This window comes from Diceros bicornis, chromosome 17 (genome assembly GCF_020826845.1).
Source record: "Diceros bicornis minor isolate mBicDic1 chromosome 17, mDicBic1.mat.cur, whole genome shotgun sequence".
NCBI classification, from domain to species: domain Eukaryota; kingdom Metazoa; phylum Chordata; class Mammalia; order Perissodactyla; family Rhinocerotidae; genus Diceros; species Diceros bicornis.
Genome location: NC_080756.1, coordinates 45705603 through 45722881, shown reverse-complemented (window position 1 = coordinate 45722881; position 17279 = coordinate 45705603). Strand labels below are relative to the sequence as shown.

Genomic DNA, 17279 nt, shown 5'->3' with positions numbered 1-17279 from the left:
TTTCCTTCCCATTTTCTGGTTTGCCCTTTATTCTTTTTAGTTTGTTTTTTTTTACATGCAGTAGTTTGAAATATTTATTTGTAATTTATTCCATTGTTTTGAAGTTTAGAAAGCTGCTTTCTAAAGAAATTCTTTCTTTAATGAATTACTTCAAGTAATCAGAGAGGAATTAATCTATATTTTCTTCTATATTTTTATGGCTTAATGTATTAAACTTCCTGGAATTTATTTTGGTTTATTATGAGGTGATGCACATTTTTTTTTCAAAACAGCCCCATGATTTATTGAATATTCATTGCCTTTAGCATTAAGTAGTGATTGTCTAAGCTTTATTATTAATCAAAATATTTTTACAGTTGATTCTCTTGGATTTTCTAGCTATAAAATTATGTCTCATAAATACGAAAATTGCTTCCTTTGACATCAGATCACAGTATTTCATTCTGCCATAGTATTAAAATATCATATCTTTGCACAAATTTTTTTTTGCACAAAAATATCTTGTTCTGAAACATGTTTTTGTCTTTTGCTTCAGGAGCAGTACATTTTCATCCATCAGTGTGTGCAACTGATGTGGACGAAGAAGAAGCAGCAGTTCTGCATCAGCGACGTCATCTATGAGAATGTTAGCAAGTCCTAGCTCAGAGTCTGGAGCCGTAAGTAGAGAAGAGCGCATCATGGGGGCTCTGTCTTGGAACAATGGGAGAGGACATGACGGGATCCAACAAAAGGTGGCAGCAGCCATTTGTTTGGACTCTGACTCCACAGAGGTGGTCATAGGGAGAGACAAAAACTGTAGCAGATCTTAGAGCTTCAATGCATCTTGGTTGGTGGGTGTGACACACAAGAGCTTTGGCAACTCATGATGATTTGACCTCCATTCCCTCCACCCTGCACCTTTTTATTCTGATACTGGATCTGTGCCTGCAATATCAGGATACTACCATCCAATGCTATTTATCTAGATACTCTGTGCAAATATTTTATTGATTACAATGGTCATACAAGAGGTTACAAAGAAAACCTGAGCTGGAGTGGATACCACAATGAAGAAAGACAATATTGACAACAGTCTCAGGACAGCAGAGTCTAGAAATGCCTTGACCTCATCCATCATGTGAGCACTTACTTGAGAGTTTCATGAAAAAACTAGTAACATATTCAATGCCTTGTGCTCAAATTTGGACTAGGAGATCAGATTTTGGAGGTGTAAGTAATCTCGGCTGAAGTAATAAGTAATCTGCCAATTCAACTCAGTAAACAGTGTGTGGAATGTGTCTGAATATAGTGAGGTTGTGGGGAGACCATTGATAGGGTCGAGAGACGACAGGGGTACATTGCGGGAGAAATATCAAGGATAAGTAGCATATGCACCTGTGGGTAGCGGGATAGGATTAACATTGTACCTTTACATCCATCAGGTTAGAAAGCATGAAGAGGCAGGAAAGATAAAGAATAAGGAAAGACAGAGGCAAATTTGCAGGTAGAGCGAAAGACATTCAGATCCACAGAAAGGAGGACTTAGAGAAAGATGCACAGATAAACCCAAGTCCGCATGGGCTACGGGGCTGAGTGTGATGACAGCTAGAGGTGGAGTCAGAGGAAAGGCCTATACTTCAGCCACAGAACTGATGATGGGCTGCTTTGCTCCCCCAGGCTCCTTACTGTCTCTCTCTCATTCACAGGACAGGACATGATGTGTATCCATCCTCCCTTGCTTCTGGAGTTCTTTGGGGGCCTTGCTAGCCATTTTGCTAAAAGGAGCCCCTGCTTTGTAGTATGTGGCCAAGGAGATAATTTATCTCACCGAAGCACCGGGAAGACTTAGCCTTAAAGAGCCTACAGTGTCTTTTGGACTCTTTCACTTCTGGACATTTAATAACGGACCCAATTCAACCAAACACCGGAAGGTCCAGACGCTCTGCAAACGGCAGGAAGCACAGCACTTCTGAAGAGTTTCATGGGCCCTTTGCTGGTTGGGCTGAGTTTTTTGTTATTTTGTTTTTAAGTGCAATACTTTTTTTATGTGTGTGATTTTATCAGAAAGTTGAATTGTTTTCTGCCCACACAATTGAGCAAGCCCAGGAAGGAACAGGCATTGTTGGTATCAAAGTATACCTCATTGTTAAAGAAAGGCATGGCCACACATGAAGAAATGGTAATTTTACTTCCAGGAAATTCAGTCAGTGACATCTGTACTCCAACATTAAGCTACTAGATCAGGAGTGGGGAGGGTGGATGGGGGAAGACAGGGGGGTCCTACCCACAGATCAACCGCGTTTTCTTTTCCAAATATGAAAAGCTGTAATTCAGCTTCAAAGTAGAGTAGAAAAAATATTTAAGTCTTAATTGTTCTAGTTCTTGATGGTTTTCTTCCTTATTAACAGTTAAGTGTTTCTTCCTTGGCCCTCTTGGACTAATGTCACCGTCCAGGTTCTTTTTCAACAAAACCAGATCTGGTTCGGAAGAGTTTGAAGTCTGACTTTTAGACTCTGTTGCTGTCTGAGCAATCTTGGTGCCTAGACTTTGCATTCCTTTTTCTGTTGACCTGCATCCATGTGAAAGCTATTTCTTTGAAAACTATAGGCTGTGAAAACGCACTTTCTTTCCCCCAAAGAGCTGGGAATTTATGAAGTTATGGCAATGAACCACAGCATGCTAGGACAATTATTTGGCTACATTTTTTTGTTTTTGTGATATTGTCAAGTGTCTCTACGGATTCCGACAGAGATTTGTTTTGTTTTGTTTTGTTTTCGGTCGTCAGTTTCATTTTAACCAGTGTAACTAGTAACATTTTATTCTTTGGATTTTGTATAATTACAGTACATGATTGTGTATTGTGACATGAATGCTGTCAAATGGACATTGATGGCATCGTGAAGCCTGTTATTTTGTGTCACTTCCTGAGAAATAAGAGGTGATGGTATGGATATACAAAAGAAAACATTTTGAGTTGAGAGTAAACACAAGCTGGCTGCTTCACCGTGGCAACGTGGCTGTCGTGGGCCTTCCTGTGTGTGCTTCCGGAGGCTCTGCTCCTCCTGTGTATCTGATCATTGCTCCTTGCCCTCCCTTCCCTCTGTTCCTGATCATCCTCATGAGGCCATGTACATACGATCAGTGTAATATTTCATCAGCGACCTTAGTGATGGTGAAGGATGCCAAGTGAACAGCTCTGCACCCCACTGTCTCTTGTCACTGAGAAGGCCTGGCCACAGCAGACCTTGGCACAGTTCTTTGCGAGACCTGGCCAGCGAGTCTCAGGTTCACCTTGCAGGGGGAATGGCAGAGGATGTCCATACCCTGCAGGTTAACAGCTTGGGCTTCTTGGGGATTGTCAGTTTGGACTCCGCTCCCTTCCTCCCCTTCTCGCCTCCTTGCTGCCACCTCCATCTCGTCTCACTGCCACCCCTTTATTTCCCTTCTTGGACATGTTAATAATGTATCACTCCACTCTCAGGAACACACATGGCTAACGAAAGGTGGCAAATGTATATGTGACACTCTTAGATTTTCACACTTGGACAGGTCAGGAGTGAAGTGTGCAACCACGGATGAGCCGATAAGATGCATGGGTATGCTGGGATACATTTCCAGTTTTTGTAGACTGGAACATTACTTCCCTTGAAACTTAAAGCACTTCATACATATTTCATGTTTTTCTTGAGCACCCCTTCAAGGGAGGGATCAAACGGTACCAGATCAATTTTCCCAAAAGAAAAGATGAAGTATTCCGAGCCTAGACTGAAGACTCACAGTTCAGACCACAGAGAGGTCACACTAATGCACTTTACCAGATCATTCCTTCATGGGTCGCTATAGCTGTCACTCTGTTCACTGGCACACTAGTGCCCCTCAATTTGTAGAGCTTATGGTGGGAAAAGCATCAATCTGTCAGAAGACTTGGGTTTTAGTCTTAACAGATAACTTTGGAACTTATCTCTCCTGAGTTTTAGTTAATAAACTGTAGAATGACTTACTAATAGCTCTATATTTTGCAGGTAGAAGGAGGATCAGATATGATAATTCACTCAAAGGTGCTTTGTATCTTGTTCTTTCGTATATGCCAAGACCACTCTAACCAGCTTAATTTCCACCCCAGGACTCAACTTTAAGCATTCAGAGGAGAAGGTGCCAGGGCCTCTGTATTATTAATTAGGGTATTTTTTTTAAATCATCTGAGTAGTTCTGCAATGTACTGAACACAGAGGCCTTAGCACATGCAGTTCACACTAGCCTATGTGGTGCACAAAAAGAACTGAAGACTTCGGAATTACAAAATATTTAACTTTGAGTGTTATTAAGATCAGACTCATTGGCTGCAAAAGTCAATTTCTGAAGTTAATTGAGAAACTACCATTAGGGTCTAATTTACAAATTTAATAGTTAACACCAATATATCCATTACTACACATTAAATGATTTTACTTAACTTGAAAAGGAAAGAGAGTGGGGGATGATGACATTTTTTTGGACAGCATTCAAATTCAGGGTTTACAATTTTCCACTACAAAGTCAAATTTGCCCCCAAATTTAAAATTAGAGAAGTTAGTAAGATCTTTTTAATCTCTCATAAAATCCATTTACTCTCTTATAAAATCTTTAATCAGATTTTATAATGTCTCTCCTCTTCTAAAAGCTGTCCTTGACCCCCAAATGGTGATCCATTGCTCAAAGAAGGCTATGGTGTCAACATGTAAAGCAGGGGCCAGAGGCTTTGGATCTGAATTTTTTACCGACCATATGATAGCTGCTTGCTAGAGGACTGGCCCTTCGCCAAGGAGTTAAAATTACTGAATCCAATTTCTAAGAGCCAAAATCCTCCCTGCTTTCTAGCAAGGAGGCCTTCCTTTCCACCTCGGGAAATGTCTGATGTAATGTGCTTCAATTAGCTGGCTAGTTTCCTAGCTCACAGATCTCTAGCCTGATCCTTTGCCCAGGCTCAGAGTCCAGAGGCCATGCCCAGGACGGAATATAACATCCACGTTGGCCAAAGGAGTTATACAGCAACAAAAACATAACACATGCGAAAACTGCAAACTTCTACCCCTGTTTTTAACAGCCCCATTTGGATGCATCTAAAGGAAACTTAAGCCATGACATCTCTGACACCTGGCCTTCCAGAACAGCAGGATTTTTGTTTTCAGTTTCAGCTGATGCTTATCACAAGGCCCAATCCTGGTGGGTCACTTGATTAAAGATGGAGTATAAGGTTTAGCTCTGCAAGTTGTATTATAAGCGAGACATTAACAAACTGAAGGTTGTCCAGGGCAGGGTCACCAGAACCATTAGAATGTTGAAAACAACAGGTCATAGTGATAAGACCTGGGAAAAGTGGGGCTGTTAAGTCTGGAGGAAGGGAAGAGTCATTCATTCATTCAGTCATTCATTCAACAAATGTCTGTTTATCTAATGATGTTGAATGAATGATGAATCAATCAACCAATGAAAGACTTCTTCACCACTTGCAGTATGCTAATCATTATGATAAGCATAAATGGTGCCATATGTTGACCTTTTTAAAATATGTTATGGAATCAGAGTTATGTTGTTGTTGGAAGAACCAAGAAAACATTTGTCAAGTCTTTTTCAACATTTTCCACTTACATATCCCAAAGCTTTGTCAATGTATCTTCTGCATTATGCACCAGTCAAGAAAACAGTGTTATGCTTTTTTACCACTGGCTTATAGAACAGAAACACCAGGTTCTCATTGTTTTTGTTACTCATCAGCCACTATAGACCCTGGCATGGTCCCTCTTCCTTGATGAGAATCCCCAAGCTAGCCTACTGTCCTGCTCAAAACAGGACTCTCTTCAACCACTGCCCTGGCAGATGGCTAACTCTTTTCCACTGAACACTTCCAGTATGCAGAATTGCCACCTCACAAGGCAGCCCATCCCTTCACTTGTCAGAAAGCATTTCCTTCTTTTGTTTACACATCAAAGTACCTTACTAACATTAAGAAAGTGTGAGTCGATACCTCTCATGGATATAGGCTTGAAGCCCAAATCTACTTACCGATTTTGGTAAAAGGGCAGGCACTGTGTTCATACCACTGCCCAGGGGTGCATTGATCAGAGGCCTGGTTTCAAACCTTTCAATCTAGAAATAGTAAATTTCTAACCCTCTAAGAAAATCATTTATTTACTCAACATCCCTTGCCAGGCACTGTGGAAGGGGCTGGGGCTATGAAGATGGATGAGCCAAGGTCCCTGCTTCAAGGAGTTTACATCCTAGTAGGGGAAGCCAGAAGTGAAACCAAGGGCAACAAAGTATTACAGATGCCATGATGGAAATACACAAAGCATCCAATGTAGGCCCAAGAGAAGGACAGGTGATTTTTTCTAGAAGGGTCAGAAAAGACTATACTGCCACATGAAAGTAGTAAAGACGATGGAGCCACACTAAAGAATACTAATGATGTGCACTCATTCCTGCATCCAGCAAATAGTCACTGATTCACAGCATCAGTCACCAGGGCCCATATGGGGGACCAAACCTCCAACCCTGCCTTCTGCACCTTTTCTTTCTGATTCCAAAGTGACAATTTTATTCCAGGCCTTACAGACATCTCCAGCTCATGTGTTCTTCAGCAGAATCCAATAGATTTACTGGTCCTGCAAATGTAACAGAGCATATTTGGACTACATTTTCCAGCCACTCGCAGCTAGTTCTGTCCAATAGAAGGTAGACAGAAGTGCGAGACTCCTCTCCCTGGCCCCTGGCCCATGAAAATCACCCAGAAGCAACCTTCTCTCTCTCTCTCTCTCTATCTCCAGATGGAGATGGTAGAAGGAGCCTGGGTCCCTGAATCACCACCTGGAGGAGGAATACCCACCTGCATTGGCCCATGATGTGATCAAGAAACAAATTTCTGCTATGTTGACACCGAGATTCCGGTATTGTCAGCTACGGCAGTCAACCTGCCCTTAACTAATATGGCAGCACAAGGATAACTTTTACAACTAACTTGATCTCAGTTACAGTGGGAGTTTTTCAGGGCAGTGGTGTGTGACTGCCCAATAAAATTCCCATTCTTCCTTAACATCTTTCAAATCTGTCCCCTGCTATCTTTCCCTATTGCCACTATCTGAGTTTTTACCCCCATCATCTCTCAATTGGCATACTAAACTAAACTAAACTGGAACTAGAACCGGTTCTTTCCTAAGTGGTCTTGGTGCCTTCAGTCTGGCTTCCATTCAATCCACCATCCTCCCTGCTGCCAGGCGGATCTACCTCAGGAGCCAATCTGCACATGTCACTCCCCTGCTTAAGGCCCTTCAAAACTTTCCATGGTCCTCAGGATAAAATTCATGCTCCTTACCATGGTTTACAAGGCCCTTCATGGCAGGGGCCTGCCAACTTCTTAGCTCTCATTCTCTGTGAATACCGTGAGCAATGTGTTCTGGGCACAATGACCTCCCCCTTTCCTATTCAAGTATCTAAAACACCTGACCCAGGAACTAGGAGACTTGGGTCCTATTCCTGGGTATGTTACTCTCTATCTTATATTACCATATTATCACTTACAGCCGTGTTAAAAGGGGAGAACTGGACTCTGTGATCTCTGAGGTCCTTCACAGTAGGTCTGAACTCTAATGATTCTTTCCTGTCTCCATGAAGACTTCTCTGGGGACTTGATACTTAAATGTGTCACAGTGATATTTCTCCATCCTCTGAACTCAACATTTAGTTCTGTATCACTCATTTAGCCATTAATTATATACGATCATATGACATCTCATGTTATAGAAACTTATGTAATATCTCTATGTCATAAGCATTGACAACACAATGACATAACAAAAACACATAACTAAGTTATGTCAACCTGCCCTTAACTAATATGGCAGCACAAGGATAACTTTTACAACTAACTTGATCTCAGTTACAGTGGGAGTTTTTCAGGGCAGTGGTGTGTGACTGCCCAATAAAATTCCCAGAAGACAGGTTAAAGATGAAACAGAGCAGAGCAAGGTTAACCCACAATGCAAACAAGGGCTAAGGAAAAGGTCACAGAACAATGATGGTTCTTTTAATAAATAAACTTTTCTATGGAAATATATGCATCCTCCTCCAGAGGATTTCCTCCAAGTTATATCTCTCCTCCTCTTTCTTTGTTGTCCCTTTCCAAACCCCATGACAAGATCATTACTTAGGAAACCCACTAGAATTTTTTAGCCTTATGTGAGGCTATTGGCTCTGAATCAGAGTCTTGGATTCCTATGAACAATGGGTCCCACAGTGGTTTCACATCAATAAAAGCCCAAATGTACAGGAGGCCATGAGGCTTGGCATGGGGGGCAAAGCTGAGCAAGCCAGGACTTTGCCTTCTGCGTGTGATGGTGAGTTCCAGGGCAGTGGACAAGAGTTCAAAGCCAGCTGACACAAAATAGTTCTGTTCAGTTCAAAGAACACGAAAAAGTCCAAAGGGCTGTTCCAACTAGGAAAAGTTAACTGCAACCACTACTGCCTTTACAACTATAAAACCAAATGGTCTTCAAAGGGTTCCAAATCCAAACTACATCACATCCTCCCTTAACCAGCAAACTTGGGAAGCAGTACATCACAGGGCCCAGCAGAGTGAAGCAGCTTAGAACAAAGGAGTGTGGATGGAGAGACGACTAAGAGTCTGCACCTGACTGTGACTGAGTCATCTCATCTGTGAAATGACATAGTGATGGTAGCTTTCTCATAGAGCTTTAAGAAGATAATGTGTGTAAGGGGCTGAAAACAATACTCAGAATAAGAGTATAGTACATGGCTCCCCAGTACAAGCAAACCACCCACAGTCTCAAGGGCCAACTTGGAACTACTGAATAAATTTGATAAGAGCTTCTGAAGCTGGTATCTGAGCTGAGCTGGCTCAGTTCCCCCACGGTGACACCTGAAACCCTCCTGCAACCCTCCCACACACAGTCACAGACCTTGGAATATAAAGGAGGTGCAGCCTGTGACCCAGTGTGGACTCTTGTGTCAGAGGCATGTGGTGCCAAAGCGGGAGCTGAGCCTCTAGATCAGAGTCCTGGACTGCCCGGGACCTGGCTTTCTACTTCGATTCTCTACTGCCAAGTGCATCAGCAATGCGTGTTTGTGTCCAGTGCACATCACCCATATTAGAGGGTTTCCCAGCAAAGCAATGCCAGGGCCTGATCCACATTCAGTGAAAACGTCTGCAATTGTGCAGGCAATCTGTGCAAATTTGTTGCACTAAAACTATGCCTGAAATGCTGGCTACTTCTCTAAAACAAAGAAGTCAATTTGTACAAACAGTAATATGTAAGCACGCCGGGACAGAGTTAGGAATAGAGGCTTGGAGTGAGCAGGCGCCACTTGTGAACACCACTTACTCCCTCTGTGACCCAGTTTGCCCGTTTGTAAATGGGAATAAGAGCTTCCCGCACAGAGCTGTGTTGAGGATTAAGTGTAGAGCCCTTGGAGTGGTGCCTGGTGGTTTGGGGATACAGAGTGACATAAGTGAAAAAGTATAGACAGCCTGTGCTCTGACACTTACAGCAGTGAGAAGTCACCTTGAGAAGTCACCTACTATCTCTGAGCCTACGTGTCCCCCAAAAAACAAAGTAATATCTTCCTTGTGGAGTTGTAAAACTCAGAACCGGTGTGTAAAGCCCTAGCCGAGGGCCCAGCAGAGTCAGCATGAATACACGCTGTATGATCCTCTGAGTTTCTCTCTCAGCAAGTTCAGACCACCAAAGCCCCTGACTCATTCCAGCTCCACGATGACTCCAGACTGAGAGTGGCCATTTGATTCCTCCATCCCCCGGGGGCACACTTACCGTGGGCACGCCTTTCAAGAGGCCTGCTCTCCAGAGGAGCAGTAACAACCCTCCGTGCTAAGTGCTGCCAAACCTGGAGTCAGCAACTGAGTATGAGAGGCCTCACCTGCACACACGTCTGACAGGGGTATGGGAAGCTCAGTTTGACAAATGCTAAAAGCAGTGGAAATTATCCAAGCAATTCCAGATAGCTGTGTTCATCTGCATTTTGTAAATCCACTGCGCTGTCACCAAGGTGTAAAATAACAATAGTCATTTTCTTGTTTTTTTGCTATTGCTGTGAGAAATGAATTACCCAAACATCTAAATTCCGCTTTACAATAAGATTGGTTTTAGAGATGAGGCAATAAACTAACTTCCCTGTGCTGTTTTCCTAATATAAAATGTGCCTCCACTTACTGGCTGCAGGATCCTGGGTTGCTATAAGTTATTAATACTCCAGACCTTCTCACCTTCCAAAGGGCTGTATTTTGTAAGCCAGACAACAGATCATGGCAATGGTCTTAGCCTGTGGTCCAATAGCTCTGCCGCTTTCATTCATTCACCAGTGCCAGCCAAATCGATCATTTTACCACATGCCTCCCAGGAGCTGGAGCAGACCCTGTCATTGCTGTAGTTATTAGATGAGCCACACAAACAGATTAACTTGCAGCAAATGTGTAGCCATTCCTGGTTCTAGCCTGGCTACCGCAGGGAAGATTGGGACCAGGATCAGCTAATTTTTGCCCTGATTTATTAGCATGTTGTGTAATTTCTACTCCAAAGCATAAACGTGGAACTATGTAAAAATGTCGAAAGGCAATTTTTGTATCTAAGCAAAGTGGTGCTTTGAAGGAGTGGTCAGCCATCTGAAATGCCCCAAAGACGTAAATGACTGTCGAAATGGAGAACGATATTTCCTGTTCTAATCGTTCACATGGAATGATCAGCTCCGAATCCACCTTCGTGTCCACCTGCAAGAGGCTTCGTGGAGGAGGGAATCTCTGGGACCTGGACCAGTGATTTCCCAATGAGACTCCAAGCATCCTCTCTGCAGCTTCAATGAGAGAAACTCTGATTTTACCAATTTTATACAGTGGTAAACTATATAAAGTTTGGTGTTTTAAAAAAATGCTTTTTCTGCTTAAAATTTTTTCATACACTGACATGATATCTGAGAGAAAAGAAGATGTGCAGGATATACAGAAGTCCAAGAGAGTTGAGTCCACTTACTGTGTGACTTTGTATAAGCTACTTCACTTATACCTGAGTTTCAATTTCCTCATCTGTAAAGTGGGGATCTATTTGCAAGTTCTCAGCACATGTGAGTTCAGTTCCTGTTCCCCTTTCCTTAAAAACTGATGCTCCTACGCAGAAGGCCTTAGCATACGACACCTGCTCAGAGTAAGAAACTATAAAACAGGACAAGCTGTGGGAGACCTATAGATATTCATTTCTCACTGGTTGTGTGTGTGTGTGTTTTATTTCCTGTTTTTCCATTACCTGAAAGAGACTGTGTTCATTTGGGGGGATAATAGGAATGACTGAAGTTGGAGAAATTATGTTCCACTCCACAGCCAGGCTTGAGGGACAAGACAGTTTCAGGACTGCCCCAGGCAGGTCAGCCCAGAAAAGCAGCAGGAATTGGGCCAAGTGCCTGGGACTACAGTCAGGAAGGGAAGAGCCCAGGGGACCAGCCTGGAGCAGGACATCTGGGCCTGGCGGGAGCCCTGGTTCATTGCCCACCTTGTCCCAGCACCAACTAAAGGCAATGAGCCTAAGGCTCTTCAGGAAGCACCTCAGCTATTAAAATATTCCATTGATATAGAATTCCAGATTCAGGACCTCAGTTCCCTCAGAGCACCTGACAGGAGTATCTTACCTCAATTCAGGTTAGAGTCTAACAGTGTAGTTCTTAGCAATTCCTTTTATCTTAATTTTACTTAGTTTTTCATTGTATAACTTTTCTTTCACAAATGTGATGAGATAAACCTGAACATTTGGGTATCAGAAGATATTTTTTCCTGCTAACTGTGCCCCCTCCACCAAAAAAAAAATGAGCACTTCCCAGAAAACTGAGCTCAGAGCACTGGCTTCTTCAGCTTCTCTCCTGTCTTCAACTCTGAGGACAGAAAAGAGCAAAGAAGCCAGGAAAGAAGGCTGCAAGGTGGTGTAGGAGTTGGCCTTGGAGAAGCCCACAGAAAAGAAGGGATTGAGGAATCAAGATGGTGGAAAGACAATGGGTGGGTGGAAAAGACGTGAGTATAGACTGAAATTCCTGTCTGGGACTCAGAACTGCTGGACATAGAAACCTTCTGGGAGTCGCCTATAGCAGCTACAGATGTTTGAGCGTTTTACATTTTGTTCTTAATAAGGAAAAGAAGATCCAAGGGTAGGGAGGTAGAATGGTAACTACCTTCCCCTCCCAATTCATTCCTAGGGGCCCTGTACACAACCCTACACAGATCTCTGACTAGACTAACTTAAAGGCATGCCCTTTGGGAAAAACTCAATGTCACAGTATAAAATCACAGCCTCTGGGAAATCAGCACTGCTGGTTTTAGGGTATAATTTTTGCTCCAGGAGATCAATAAGACTAGCTCTAGGGATAAATAAGGCGCAGTGCCAACAGTTCTTTAGACTGGATGTTCCCTGATGGCAGAGGCTATATCTAGGATTCTCTTTGAATATCCAGTTCTTAAAGTAGACACTTACGAAATGTTTATTGAATGAACGTTATCTTCTTCTACTCATAAACAGTCTTTAAACCTCTTTATTGAGTCTGTACAACTTTCTAATATTGTTCCAGCCTCCTTTAAGCCTCAAGAAGTGAGAAGATTCAGCCCTAGTGAGATCTCCATCCAACCCCCAACGCAGCCTCTATATATTTAATTGTAGAAAACAAGTCAATCTCAAATTTTTCTATAAATTTTATTAGAGAAAAGTATGAAAGGAAGACTTTTAAGTGATTAGAGTATCTCTCACATTAGCTTCCTATGACTTAGTGCTTCTTAAGGGGGGGAAGGGAAAGAGATAAAATTTACTGGTCACCTTTTATAAGCAGTACAAGACTATAATCCTTGGGATAAGGAAACTCACTGGCTTTTTGCTTGGGGACAATTCTCCAATGGCACTGCAGTGAGCCAAGAGCCAAGCAGAGCAAGTTAGTCCTGTTGAGCTAAGGAGGGAAAGATCAGAGTTCAGGGCACTGGAAGTGGCTGGGATTTCTAAAGAAAGCAACCAGAATACAGGCATTGGTGCAGAAAGTGGCCACAGAAATCTGTAAGCGAATCCACCCAGTTCACATAAGGCAACATAACCCAATGGTTACCACAGAATGGCTGCTACAAGGTTGAGAGTGGAATAGAGCTACCAGAGGTAGCTGTGCTGGGGGACATTAGAGGTACAGTCCAGCAAAAGTGAAGAGACCTGTTTAACATCTTCTAACACCTTAGGCATCCAGCTAAGATATAAAAATCCTGGTAATTCATCCAAAAAAGGAGTATGCCTTAGAATTAAGGACTCCACAGTAAAAACTACTCTTGACAGGTACAGACAAAGCCTAAAATCAAGCTCTGACAAGATTTTCAGAGGACAGAGTTTGTAGATAGAGTCCCATTAAGTAAGAAGACCCTGTAAAGTACATTGAGCTTGCCATGATCCATCCTAACAAAGCATAAAACCAAAGCTATACAAGTTCAAAGTGATCAGCCAGTACAGAATTGCTTGCTAGAACAAAGATAAATATTCTTTAAAGAAAGATAACATATTCTAAAGTATCTAAAACATATCATCCACAATGTTAAGCAGATAATAAAAAATTACTACATATGCAAAGAAAGAGGAAAATAGGACCTACAGTGGGAGAGAAAAAAAGCGATCAATTGAAAGTAAGCCTGAGAGGGCCCAATTTTGGATTTAGCCTTTATGTGTTACAGAAACAAGAGAAAGTTGTTCAAAGAATTAAAGGTAAACATTATTTTAATGAATGAACAGAAAGTTTAAGCAGAGAAATAGAAGCTATATAAAAGAACTAAATATAAATTCTAGAACTGAGAAAAATACAATAAGTGAAAAGAAAAATTCTCTGGGTTGACTTAACAGCTTATTGGAAAAAAGATCACAGGAAGGGAAAAAAAGAGCTGGTGAATCTGAATACATATTAACATAAATTTTCCAATCTCAAGAATGGGGGAAAAGATTTTAAAAATATTAACAGAGATTCAGCGATCTCTGGGATGATATCAAGACTCCTTCAGTTGAGGACACAAAGCTTAGTGTACGGTAAAGGCAAGGCAGCTAAAGTTCACAACACAGAGTAATAGAGAGGAAAAAGCTGCATGAAGAGAGAGCTCTGGAGATCTGCATATGGTCCCCACAGAATCTTATGGTGAGTATGGATCAGTGCATGCATATGGGAAAACTGGACAAGGCTGAGGAAAGAACCATCTGAAAGGATTAGAGGAACAATTCACAGTGCTCACAAAGGACAAGCAAGAGTTCTCATTATCACTTGGCAGAGTGGAAAACATCATAATTCATGGAACAATAGGTGGGATATTCAGAAGGGGTTTGCCTCAACAGGGGGATAAAATTAGCTCTAATGTAAATGCTGTTCTGGTTCCACTTAACAAAGCTTAAAGGCAAGATCAGAAAAGATCAAACTCTTTCCAAGTAATTTCACAGCATCCCAAAACAAAGCACGATGATATTTATAGGAATACAAAAGTATCCAGCACCTAACAAGGTAGCGTTCACAATGTCTGTCATCCAATTAAAAATTACCAGACATACAAAGAAGCAACAAATAAAACCCATAAGGAAGGAAAAAAAATCAATCAAAACTAACCTAGAAGTTATGAAGATGATAGAATTAATAAACAAGAATATTAATACAGATATTTGAACCGTATTCCATATGACTGATAAAGTTGAAGAAATATTGAGCAAGTTAAGTAAAGACATGGAAGGTAAAAAAAAAAAAAGTCAAACTTTTAGAGATGAAAACTCTAAGGTCTGAGATGAAAAATACAACGGTAGAGATTAAAAGCAGATTAGAAATTGCAGAAGAAAAAGTAGTGAAACTTGAAGACAGCTATGGAAACTATCCAAAATGAAACAGAGAGAAAAAAAGACTGGGTTAAAAATTAACAGAGCATCAGTGAGCTTGGGAAAACTTCAAATAGACTAATATGCATTGAAGTCTCCCAAGGAAAGAAAGCAGGAAGGAACAGGGAAAAAAAAAAAGAATAATGCCTTAAATTTTACCAAATTTAAAAACTATAATTCTACAGTTCGAAGCTCAATGAATACCAAGAACAAGATACAAGAAGAAAACTACACAAAGGCCACACCATATCAAATGGCTTACCACCAGAGAAGAGATATCTACTTTGGCAGCAGCAGTAGGTGATTCTAGTTTCCAGTTTTTCCCCCTAAATTTTCAGAACCAACATCATTCACCCCCTCAGAGAAATCAGCATCAACTGTCCAGAATCCTCTCTTCAAGGGTCTCTGTCTCAGCTTTATAGGGGATCTCTCCTCTGTGCTCCTGAGCCATCAGCACCAACACCAGACAGCACCTCCTCTTCAAGGGTCTGGTCCAAGCTTTCTAGGACTCTTCCTCCAGGCTTCCAAATGCTGATAATCACCAACCTTCTTCACTCCCCTAGCCCAAGGAGTGGGAGCTGCTTCCTATTATTACTACCTCTGTGATGTCTCAGTGCTCTCTTTTTGCCTGTTTAACCAATTCTTATATTAAATACTGTTTAAAAAGCAGAGAAGGGGCCGGCCCCGTGGCTTAGTGGTTAAGTGCATGCGCTCCACTACCGGCGGCCTGGGGTTCGGATCCCGGGCGCACACCGATGCACCGCTTCTCGGGCCATGCTGAGGCCGCGTCCCACATACAGCAACTGGAAGGATGTGCAGCTATGACATACACCTACCTACTGGGGCTTTGGCGTAAAAAGAAAAGGAGGAGGATTGGCAATAGATGTTAGCTCAGAGCCGGTCTTCCTCAGCAAAAAGAGGAGGATTAGCATGGATGTTAGCTCAGGGCTGATCTTCCTCACACACACACACACAAAAAGCAGAGAAGGAGGATTGCATCTTGTCAGGTAAACGCATAAACATTATTTACTGTAGTATGGAATTTCAAATATTTATAGAAGAGTAAGTACAGAGGGCAAGGAACCAGAGTTAGAATGGGTTGGTCACTGAGCTATTTTCTCAGGTTCAAACCCATTCTTTTATTCTCATCTTTTGATTTGGGGCTTGCCAGGTGGGTGCCCAATAGATTCTGCCCCAAGAGTGTGCTACAGGGAGACAGAAAGCTGAGGGGGAACAAGGGACTTGCTCCCTCCTGTTTTACTTCCGGTTCCTATCAACTGCACCCTAACCATGGTTCTTCACTCTTTAAGTACCAATTGATTCCCAGTAGCTTCCAGTTACCCGTTTGTTTGTTTTTCCCCCACACTCCTAGAAGCAGCCTCATTATGCCCTCTCAGAAATTCGAGTACCAGCTGGCATGTTCTCCTCAGAGGTCTGACTCTTAGCTCCATGGATTTGCTGAACTATTTTCTCAGCTGAATTCTTTTCTGAATTCCTCAGGCAACAGCACCAGTTAGGCTGTGCCCCCTCCTCAAAGGTTTGTTTACTAGCTGTGGGGTCTTTCGTCCAAACTTCTCAGGTATCAGTGACCAAACTCCTCAGATGTCTAGAGCTAAACTCTGCAGTAACTCTCTCTCAAGCTTTTCAATTCCATTAATCCCAACTCTTCTCTTGGTCCCCACAGCCCTAAGGGAGGTAACTGCTTTCTGTAATTACTATCTCTGTGACATTTTCCTTTGGAATTTTGTAGCATAAAGACATACATAAAGTATACAAATTCTTTTACTGTCAGACATGCTACATTACATACAAGTTATTTTAACTTTTTTATCTTATTTTCTTTTGTCTTATCCCTACATTTTTCAGAGGTTTTCAATAAGGGCTAAGTTATAAATGTGTGTCAATGCTTATGAAGCAGAAAAGATCTACAATAATTCTTTATGACTCTCATGTTTGCTTCACTTTGTCTGAGGGGCAATGTTACAGACAGACTGGGAAATGGAAGACAAGAGACTCCCATATCGCTCATGCTTTGGGGAGAATTAGGCTCTAAAAAGCTAAGTTTCCTCATCTACAAAATACAACTCATAGACTTATTGTAGATATCTAATAAAGCATTTAGGTGGAAGCACTTAGTAATCATAAGTGCTGTGTAAATTTGTTTTTACTACTGTGATCAGAGGGTAGAAGGAAAAGATGACGAAATAAGAGAGGTGGAAAGAAGAGAAACAATTGAAGAAAGTGTTCTAAAGTGGTTTCTACCCACTCAGGAATATACTGGAAATCAGTTAAAAAAAAAAAAGAGTCAGCCTCTGTTTTTCCCATTCCACTCTTGATCCCCAGTCTACATAACCAAGATCCTTTTTGCCAATGAGACAGAAGCCATTTATG

At 41.8% G+C, this 17279-nt stretch overlaps 1 protein-coding gene across 1 annotated transcript in view; it reads left to right on the top strand.

Annotated features, from left to right (window-relative positions):
• PTPRO (protein tyrosine phosphatase receptor type O) overlaps positions 1-2220 on the top strand; it is a 46590-nt gene extending 44370 nt beyond the window's left edge. The window contains exons 14-15 of the mRNA XM_058558705.1: positions 536-656; positions 1686-2220. Of these exons, the coding sequence (XP_058414688.1) occupies positions 536-640 (105 nt within the window). The 3' untranslated portion in view covers positions 641-656; positions 1686-2220. The remainder of the gene's footprint in view (positions 1-535; positions 657-1685) is intronic.
• Positions 2221-17279: the final 15059 nt, after the last annotated feature.